The sequence below is a fragment of the Oncorhynchus nerka genome, linkage group LG22 (assembly GCF_034236695.1).
Source record: "Oncorhynchus nerka isolate Pitt River linkage group LG22, Oner_Uvic_2.0, whole genome shotgun sequence".
NCBI classification, from domain to species: domain Eukaryota; kingdom Metazoa; phylum Chordata; class Actinopteri; order Salmoniformes; family Salmonidae; genus Oncorhynchus; species Oncorhynchus nerka.
Genome location: NC_088417.1, coordinates 53,922,323 through 53,933,679, shown reverse-complemented (window position 1 = coordinate 53,933,679; position 11,357 = coordinate 53,922,323). Strand labels below are relative to the sequence as shown.

The 11,357-nt window shown below is 42.4% G+C and overlaps 1 protein-coding gene across 1 annotated transcript in view; it reads right to left on the bottom strand.

The window, feature by feature from the left end:
- The window catches only part of LOC115105341 (calpain-5-like), a 40,306-nt gene that overhangs the window by 24,008 nt on the left and 4,941 nt on the right, over window positions 1-11,357 (bottom strand). Inside the window, 1 exon segment of the mRNA XM_029627274.2 lies at window positions 4,504-4,635. Within this exon segment, the coding sequence (XP_029483134.2) occupies window positions 4,504-4,635 (132 nt within the window).

The following is an 11,357-nucleotide window of genomic DNA, read 5'->3' as shown; positions in this document are numbered from 1 at the left end:
TGAAGAGCAGTGATACTTGCAAGAGCAGTGTGCACGTTTCTTATTTTTTCTCATATTATCCCAGCCCTAAAAACCTAATGTTTTTGGCAAACTCCCAGCTCCTCTAATAATACTTATCTCGTGCAAATCGTCATCACTGTGTTTTGAGGGATATTGCAGGGTTTAACAGGCTAAGGACATGACAGCAAATGTATGTTTAAAAGCAACTGTGTTTTGAGGGTTTGCAGGGTTTAACAGGCTAAGGACATGACAGCAAATGTATGTTTCAAAGCAACTGTGTTTTGAGGGTTTGCAGGGTTTAACAGGCTAAGAACATGACAGCAAATGTATGTTTAAAAGCAACTGTGTTATGCAGGCAAGAGCGTCATTTTATGTTGCATATGGGGGGTGGGGGTCAATGGGTTCACTCTCGGGGGGTCCGAGGGCATATAATCAGAGTACAGGCAAAAACATTTGTTATAGCATGTGGTCAGAAAAGATTATGAGTTGAACTGATAGTGCCTTATAACTTAAATGGCCTTATAACCACCGTGGGGCGGCAGGTAGCTTAGTGGTTAGAGAGCTGGGCCAGTAACCGAAAGGTTGCAAGATCGAATCCCAAAGCTGACAAGGTCAAAATCTGTCATTCTGCCCCTGAACAAGGCAGTTAACCCACTGTTCCTAGACCGTCATTGAAAATAAGAATTTGATCTTAACTGACTTGCCTAGTTAAAAAAATATTTTTAAATAAATAAATTCTCACCTAATGACCTGTTCGTCCTCTCCCTGCCTCAACATGGGCGGTGCTCTCTCACACACTCTCTCTACTGCCTGTCTCTGACCCTTGCCATGACAAACAAATCAACTCAGAATGCAGTCATCAACTGTTTTGTTGCACTTGGGCTTCAAGTCAGCAAAGAAGAGGAGTTGAACTGATAGTTCCTTATAACTTGAATTCTCACCTGATTACCTGTTCGTTATCTCCCTGCCTCAACATCAGCGGTGCTCTCTTTCTCACGCTCTCTACTGCCTGTCGTTGACCCCTGTCATAATCATATGACCAAATACCATTATCATATGACAAAAATGACTGGCCTTAGCAATGATGGGGTTAGCTTATTAACACGAATTAGACTGCTTTTATTACCTAAATTATTTATAGCTACCAATCTATTATGAATTGTACAGTGTGCTTAGCTAGCTAGCTATGTAAACATTCATTCATTTACTTACAGTCCTCTCCACTCCCCAAAATAATCTTATTTCCTGCACTTTTCTCCTCTTTGGGGTTGGCACCTCCATTAAGGGCACTAGCTACTTTTACACCAGGGTGAACACTAACTCACTGCGTGCTGCTTATCTGAAAATGCTGTTGAAAAGGAAAAGGATTGGCCTCCCGAGTGGCGCAGTGGTCTAAGGCACTGCATCGCAATTGCTAGCTGTGTCACTAGAGATCCTTGTCCCATCCAGCTCTAGCGACTCCTGTGGCGGGCTGGGCGCATGCACGCTGACACGGTCGCCAGCTGTACGGTGTTTCCTCCGACACATTGGTGTGGCTGTTTTCTGGGTTAAGTGGGCATTGTGTCAAGAAGCAGAGCGGCTTGGTTGCGTCGTGTTTCGGATGACACATGGCTCTCGACCTTCGCCTCTCCCGAGTCCGTACAGGAGTTGCAGCGATGAGACAAGACTGTAACTACCAATTGGAAACCACGAAATTGGGGAGAAAAAGGGGTAAAAGTACAAAATAAATTTAAACAAAAAATAAAAGGAAAAGATCCAGATAGTTAGCTTTGGTGCTGGTTTAGCTAGCTAGATAGCTAACGTTATACGGTTTTACTCTGTTTAAAACTATTTTTACACAATATTATATCTTCACCAATGGGTCGCTAGTTACACAACAACAGGAATACATTTATGAAATGTTCATGAACTTTTCCTAGTTTTAAACTTTCAAAAAATGTTTACATTGTAGTGCTTGTGAATACCTGTCCTCAGCAAACACCACAAAGAGAAAGAGAGAGAGTGGGTTGTGCGTGCTGCTGAACTGTTACTGCAGGCCAAACCAATGCATCGCAGACCAATGAAAAGGTTAAGAGGAGAAATTGTGTGTTTCTCTAATCTCCTTACAAGCCGTTCTCAACTCTTTTCCCATTTAACACCAACGGGCCGGCTGCCTCTTGGGATCGGGCGCATTTGGCAGCAGGGGGATCCAATCATAAAATTAGGAGTACTGTGGTGCAAAGCCACATAAATCCAGTAGCTGCCTGGAGCTTTACAGTGCAGAATGTTTTTCAAATCAATCAAACTCATCATGGTATATTATTGGGGGTCATGACCCCCGTCTACGTCCACCGTCAAGTTGTGTCTAACTCAAGTAGCCTACAAATCAATTGACTGTTTTGTCACATATCAACTTTTCCCGTGCCTAATTCTCTTTCAAAAGAATAGGAGGGCGATATTGTGCCAATTAATTCATAAAATGCCAAATACGTGAGTTCATTAAATATCTGCATAGACTACAATTCATGGTTCTTATTGATACGCATGATTATTCTGGCTTTCTCAGAACTGTAGGCCATTAAGCCAATATTAGGCTTTCCCTAGACAAGCTGAAACATCTTTACACTAAGAACATGACATTTTGAAATATAATCATTTTCTTCGTTCGGTAAAACTAATCCCATCCGAATGGTCCACTGGAAAAAACGGACATGCTGGGATAATAATTTCATAACCGACATATAGTAATACCAGTCCTGAACTAATAGGGCTTTAGACCTACAACATGGTACACATATAGTAATACCAGTCCTGAACTAATAAGGCTTTAGACCTACAACATGGTACACATATAGTAATACCAGTCCTGAACTAATATTGCTTTAGACCTACAACATGGTACACATATAGTAATACCAGTCCTGAACTAATAGGGCTTTAGACCTACAACATGGTACACATATAGTAATACCAGTCCTGAACTAATAGGGCTTTAGACCTACAACATGGTACACATATAGTAATACCAGTCCTGAACTAATAGGGCTTTAAACCTACAACATGGTACACATATAGTAATACCAGTCCTGAACTAATAAGGCTTTATACCTACAACATGGTACTACAGTCCTGAACTAATAAGGTTTAGACACATACAACATGGTACACATATAGTAATACCAGTCCTGAACTAATAGGACCTACAACATGCTTTAGACCTACAACATGGTACACATATAGTAATACCAGTCCTGAACTAATAGGGCTTTAGACCTACAAAATGGTACACATATAGTAATACCAGTCCTGAACTAATAGGGCTTTAAACCTACAACATGGTACACATATAGTAATACCAGTCCTGAACTAATAGGGCTTTAGACCTACAACATGGTACACATATAGTAATACCAGTCCTGAACTAATAGGGCTTTAGACCTACAACATGGTACACATATAGTAATACCAGTCCTGAACTAATAGGGCTTTAGACCTACAACATGGTACACATATAGTAATACCAGTCCTGAACTAATAGGGCTTTAGACCTACAACATGGTACACATATAGTAATACCAATCCTGAACTAATAGGGCTTTAGACCTACAAAATGGTACACATATAGTAATACCAGTCCTGAACTAATAGGGCTTTAGACCTACAACATGGTACACATATAGTAATACCAGTCCTGAACTAATAGGGCTTTAGACCTACAAAATGGTACACATATAGTAATACCAGTCCTGAACTAATAGGGCTTTAGACCTACAACATGGTACACATATTTGGGGCGGCAGGGTAGCCTAGTGGTTAGAGCGTTGGACTAGTAACCGGAAGGTTGCAAGTTCAAACCCCCGAGCTGACAAGGTACAAATCTGTCGTTCTGCCCCTGAACAGGCAGTCAACCCGCTGTTCCTAGGCCGTCATTGAAAATAAGAATTTGTTCTTAACTGACTTGCCTGGTTAAATAAAGGTAAAAATAAAAAAAATAAAAAAAATAAAGTAATACCAGTCCTGAACTAATAGGGCTTTAGACCTACAACATGGTACACATATAGTAATACCAGTCCTGAACTAATAGGGCTTTAGACCTACAAAATGGTACACATATAGTAATACCAGTCCTGAACTAATAGGGCTTTAAACCTACAACATGGTACACACATCCAGTAACTTGAAGGTGTCATGAAAGAATGCTAGACATTCATTCTTTCAAAACAACCGGGTGGACCGGAAAAGTCTGCTTTGATACTTAAACACCAGACTGAGTTCTAAGCTTGAAGGATGCCACAAAGGACCATGGCACTTCAACTCTACTGAGAGTATTAGAGATAGGTGTTGATTTATCCTAATGATGCTTCTGGTGAGAGGAGCTTTCCCCTGTTTATCCCTTCACCACCAGGTAATGGGGCCTAATGGGTATTGTGTGTGTGTGTTATAGTTAAGAGTGTGCATCTCTTGTTTAAGATCACATGTCACACACGTGCGCACACGACCCTTCCCACCCACAGACACACTTACTTTAGACCACAAGGACTCTCTGGAGGCCAGGCTGGAGCACGCTGCCACAAACCAGCAGTTTCCCAGCTGGCCCTGGTGCAGGTCGTGCGCACTGATCCCATCCACAAACAGGTGAGGGTCCTCAGAGAGCTCCTACACAGAGAAAAGGAGGGAGAGTGAGAGAGAAGGAAGAAGGGGGAGGCAGGGGAGAGGGAAAGGGAGGGAGAGAGAGTTAGAAAGGTTACATGAGGCCTATCAACCCCAAAAAGATGTGAGGTTCGTCAGTGCGAAAGGGAAGAACGGAAAAAAGGGATTGTTAGACAGGTGGAGATGAAGAAAAAGAGTGAGAGCGCGAGAAAGAGAGAGTCAGTGAGAGAAGGAGAAAAAAAGAGGGAATGATATATAAGAGAAAGAGAGAGAAATATGGAAAGATGGAGAGAAAAAGGGAGAGGGAAAAAAAAGAGAAAGGGAGGGTGGGTGGAAAGAAAGATAGAAGACAGATGGATGGAGTGAGTTGCCAGGCATGGCCGGGACTCTTTAATTACGGCTCCTAATCGATGGGAATTTAGATGAGGCTCTGCAAAACACTCCACTTCTATCCATCACACACAACATGCCTCTACTGACAGACAGGAGAGAGGGGGAAAGAAAGAGGGCGAGAGAGAGTTCCAGTGAGTGAGCGGAATGAGGTTAAGAGAGTGAGAGAGAGAAAGTATATATATAGAGAGAGGGAGAGAGAGAGAGCAAGAGAGAGAGCAAGAGAGGGCCCCCGACACTGATAAGTCTGTCTCAGGTCTGAGAGGTGTTGTGGTGAATTATGTGACGACACAAGAGGATCTACAGGGTCACGGATTTATCTGGGCCGCGCTAACCTGAGCCCCACCAGAACAACCTCACACCAGACAGCACTAAAACTACCCCACATAGAGCTACAACTACCCCCGACCTACAACACAGACAGCACTAAAAACAACCCCAGACCAACAACACAGACAAACAGCACTAAACTACCCCACATAGAGCTACAACTACCCCCGACCTACAACACAGAGACAGGCAGCACTCAAACTAACCCAAGGTACAAGACTGGTTCTGCTTTAGCTGTGATAACAGTTGCATGGTTGAAGAGCAGACCCTTAAGCCATATTGCTAACTAGAAAATACTGTAGCTTTCTTAATTTGGGTCCTGGAATCCAGGCAAATACAGGAGTGGGCTAAAGCAGAGAAGACTTGAGTATTGACATGCAGGCTACTAAAATTCCTTAGAGGATCCCAATAAGGATCTGCAGTCAATAGTAATAGGTGGGAGACTGCATGAATGATGTATTTGAGGCTGCGTCCAAAATGGTACCCTATTCCCTATATAGTGCACTACTTTTGACCAGGGCACAGAGCTCTCGTCTGCCTTAGTGCACTATATAGGGGACAGGGAGCCTTTCAGACACACCCTGAGTCTATGTGGACAGTGATAAGTGTGACGTGCGTGTGTGTTATTATCTACCTCTCCCTTCGGGGGCGGGGGGCATGTGGTTTCTCACCCACCAGGTGTGAGGCAATTGTTATTTTCAGCCGGTGTGTGTGTGTGTTTGTGTGTGTGTGTGTGTAGGGACTTTCCCCACCAACAATGTGCGAACAGATCCCTGGTGCCGTGCTTAGTTAGATTGCACACAGGTGGACTTTATTCTCCATCTCCTAGCATCTCTTTCTCCCCCCGACCCTCCTCCTCCCTCTGCCTCCCTCTCTCTCTCTCTCTCTCGCTCCATCCATCCCGCTCTCCTGTGGGGTGCGATAATGAAAGCAGGAAATAGATCAATGTCTGATAGTAAGGGCAACAGTGATGTCATCACTGGCTTCTCTGACTAATAGATCTGTCCACAGCCCACTGATAGATTGCCAGGGAGGTGACTGCCTCACCTGGGGGGGGGGGGATATGTATATCTGACATCACTATGACAATGTGCTAGCAATGTTATTCTGAGTATCCCAAATTGAATAATATTGTAATAATTATTAAATGGGCAATTCCAGAGTTATGGATGTTGCATTAGCAAAATCACATTTGCACTCAAACTTTAATGTGATTCTACACCTGCATTGCTTGCTGTTTGGGGTTTTAGGCTGGGTTTCTGTACAGCACTTTGAGATATCAGCTGATGTACGAAGGGCTATATAAATAAATGTGATTTGATTTGATTAATGTCTCACAGACTGGAAAAACAAAATAGATATAACACTTTTGATGCGGGTGTCTATAGCACCCCTTGGGGGGAGCGGATACCCAAAAATGCAGACTTCTAAATATTGGCATATTGGAGAAATAAGGCAAATGAAAAGCGTTATGATGTTACATGAAATGGACAAGCTTTTTGGGGAGACTGAACATACAGTGGCTTGCGAAAGTATTCACCCTCCCTTGGCATTCTTCCTATTTTGTTGACTTACAACCTGGAATTAAAATAGATTTTTTTGGGGGGGGTGTATCATTTGATTTACACAACATGCCTTCCACTTTGAAGATGCAAAATATTTTTTTTATTGTGAAACAAAGAATAAGACAAAAAAACAGAAAACTTAACTATAAAGTCAATACTTTGTAGAGCCACCCTTTGCAACAATTACAGCTGCAAGTCTCTTGGGGTTTGTCTCTATAAGCTTGGCACATCTAGCAACTGGGATTTTTGTCCATTCTTCAAGGTAAAACTGCTCCAGCTCCTTCAAATTGGATGGGTGCCGCTGGTGTACAGCAATCTTTAAGTCATACCACAGATTCTCAATTGGATTGAGGTCTGGGCTTTGACTAGGCCATTCCAAGACATTTAAATGTTTCCTCATAAACCAGTTGAGTGTTGGTTTAGCAGTATGCTTAGGGTCATTGTCCTGCTGGAAGGTGAAACTCAGTCTCAAATCTCTGGAAGACTGAAACAGGTTTTCCTCAAGAATTTCCCTGTGTTTAGCGCCATCCATCATTCCTTCAATTCTGACCAGTTATCCCACCCCTGCTGATAAAAACCATTCCCATGGCATGATGCTGCCACCACCATGCTTCATTGTGGGGATGGTGTGCTCAGGATGATGTGAGGTGTTGGGTTTGCGCCAGGCATAGCGTTTTCCTTAATGGACAAAAAGCTACATTTTAGTCTCATCTGACCAGAGTACCTTCTTCCATATGTTTGGGGAGACTCCCACGTGCCTTTTAGCGAACACCAAATGTGTTCGCTTATTTTATTCTTTAACAAAAGGCTTTTTTTCTGGCCACTCTTCCATAAAGCCCAGCTCTGTGGAATGTACGGCTTAAAGTGGTCCTATGGACAGATACTCCAATCTCCGCTGTGGAGCTTTGCAGCTCCTTCAGGGTTATCTTTGGTCTCTTTGTTGCCTGATTAATGCCCTCCTTGCCTGGTCCATGACTTTTGGTGGGCGGCCCTCTCTTGTCAGGTTTGTTGTGGTGCCATATTCTTTCTATTTTTTAATAAGTGACTTAAGGGTGTTCCTTGGGATGTTCAAAGTTTCTGATATTTTTTTATAACCCAACCCTGATCTCTACTTCTCCACAACTTTGTCCCTGACCTGTTTGGAGAGCTCCTTGGTCTTCATGGTGCCATTTGCTTAGTGGTGTTGCAGACTCTGGGCCCTTTCAGAACAGGTGTGTATATATACACTGAGATCATGTGACACTTAAATAAAGTCCACCTGTGTTCAATCTAACTAATTATGTGACTTCTGAAGGTAATTGGTTGCACCAGATCTCATTTAGGGCCTTCATAGCAAAGTGGGTGAAGACATATGCAGGCACCACCTTTCATTTTTTGAAACAAGTTTTTTCCCTTCACTTCACCAATTTGGACTATTTTGTGTATGTCCATTACATGAAATCGAAATAAAAATCGATTTAAATTACAGGTTGTAATGCAACAAAATAGGAAAAACACCAAGGGGAATTAATACTTTTGCAAGGCGCTGTATTAGCAAAAGTCTGGGAGTTTGTCATTCTTAGGTAACCCTCCGTTATGGATGCTACAGAGTCTGAAATAAACATTTAAATCATAAAGATGTGTTCATGGCAATCTATCATAACACATTTGTTGTCATTTGGAATGCTTTAAAATGTCAGCAGAAGGCATAGTACCTTAGGATTGCATAATCATTAGGTAGGCTGAATAGTATACACAGCCGGGCACCACACCCTAATAGATACTTTATCTTAATATATACACTGCGTATACCAAACATTAGGAGCACCTTCCTAATATTACGACATGAGGCCGTGCAGTATCATGCTCAAAACATGAGGTGATGGCGGCAGATGAATGGCACAACAATGGGCCTCAGGATCTCGTCACGCTATTGCTGTGCGTTCAAATTGCCATCGATAAAACCCCACCGCCACCATGGGGCACTCAGTTCACAACGTTGACATCAGCAAACCGCTCGCCCACACGACTCCATACACGTGGTCTGCAGTTGTTAGACCAGTTGGACGTACTTCCAAATTCTCTAAAACGTTGGAGGCGGCTTATGGTAAAGAAATTAACATTAAATTATCTTGCATCAGGTGGACTGGTGGACATTCCTGTCTGGTGGACATTCCTGCAGTCAGCATACCAATCACAAGCTCCCTCAACTTGAGACATCTGTGGCATTGTGTTGTGTGGCAAAACTGCACATTTTAGAGTGGCCTTTTATTGTGCCCAGTACAAGTTGCACTTATATAATGATCATGCTGTTTAATCAGCTTCTTGATATGCCACACCTGTCAGGTGGATGGATCTTATCTTGGCAAAGGATAAATGCTCATGAACAGGGATGTAAACAAATTTGTACACAACATGAGAGAAATATGCTCTTTGTGTGTATTGACAATGTCTCAGCTCTTTTTATTTCAGCTCATGAAACCAACACTTTACATGTTGCGTTTATATTTTTTGTTCAGTATATATTTTTTGTTCAGTATACTACTGCCATATATGACAAATGCATTTCAGCATATATTTCCCAAGAGAATCTTAGCTAGAGCACCTCATTTTCCAGATATCAACAATTGCACCAGTAAAGGTCTGAAGAATACATCTCAAAGCAAGCACACACAATATGATGAATGCATCCGTTATGGATGTTACACATACCATAACGCTGACGATGAAGCGGCGAGAAACCAATTACAGACCATATGAAACCTTGATGAAAGTTAGCTTTACAGAGAACGTTTCAAGATGATCCGATGTAAGGTGCACGTTTCATAACAAAGCGTTCCGGATGTTCCATTGCCTGTCCTAGTCACCCCCCCTGTCTTTACAAGACTGTCGATCAATACAGCTCAATACCGCTGTGCTGAAATGGGTTGAGATGAGGTCGTAAATACAGTTCAACGTCGACTCTGAAGTGTCGGCTGGTGGTGAGAGATGGACTGAAGACGAGAGAGAGGGAGAAAGACGGAATGTTTGTGAAAAAAAAGGTGTGTGTGCATTGCATGCATGTGTGCATGTGTGCGTCTGTGTCCACACCACACCCAAGGTCAGTAATCTGCTGATGCAGATGAAAGCAGGTTGCTGCAAAAAGCAACTTTTCATCAGCGGAGAGGAGAAGCCCACCACTGCACTGCCACTGTAGAGTCCCCTGGAGACCTCTCCACCATCCCTCTCACCTCTCCTGTTACTCAAAGGCCACTATGGAAGTAATAACCGTTAGATGCACATTTTCTCTACATGTGCTGCCATAGAAATATAATGAATAGAACGTGCGTCCCCATTGAAGTCGATGGCGGCATAATGGGTGGACTGGCAGCCATTGCGTGTGTACCCATAGGAGCAAAGCAGGAAGTAAAAACAGGAAGCGTACCTACCCATCAACATGGGCTGTGATTTGTTGATTCAACTGACATTACAAAAAATACATTTAATTGCATTAGCCACCCCAGCTAGCACATTTGGTTCTTTGGAAGCTGTGGGAACGTCCATTTTGGTTTCCTATTGGTTCAGGGAACGAAACCATACATTTCCTGACCGGCAAAACTGAACTTTCTTTAAAAAACATTCTGAGAACGGAAGAGAAAATGTCACCTGTTCTGGGAACATACATTTTTGGGTTGCAGGGAGCTTCTAAAACCGTTTTACTATGATTCCCTGAAAGCTTTCTGCTAGCTTATTTTGGGTTAAATGTTTTGAATTCCAAGCACAGATAGAACACATGGAAATGTATTTGCTTAGGCATTAATCATGCAAACACATATGTTTTTTATTATAAACTGTGTGGTTCGAGCTCTAAATGCTGATTGGCTGACAACCGTGGTATATCAGACCTTATACAACGGGTATGACAAAACATGTATTTTTACTGCTCTAATGACATTGGTAAACAGTTTATAATAGCAATAAGGCACCTCGGGGTTTGTGATATATTGCCAATTTACAACGGTTAAGGGCTGTATGAAGGCACTTCACGTTGCGTCTTGCCTAAGAACAGCTCTTAGCTGTGGTACATTGGCCATATAGCACACCCCCTGGGGCCTTATTGCTTGATTGTGTCATGGCGTCAGTGGGGTTCGAACCTATCATTTTCTGTTCTCTATCTATGGAATTAGTTCACTGCGCCTCCAGGATGGAGCTAGCATGCCACGTTTAAAAAAAAAACTCATACAAAGCTGTTCATTTCAGTCTACGCAAACAAACCCCATTTCAAAAGAAGATAAGCACTCATTTAAGATCAGATGTTTAGTGGGCGCGGCCAACACACGGTACGTATACATTTTTAATAACATTCTCTGACCGTTACTACATTCTTGTGGTTTTTAATGGAAATGTTTTAACATTGAGAATGGAATGTATTATTTTTTTTTATAAATTACATCCTCAGAACGTTCTCTGAACATTACAAAACAA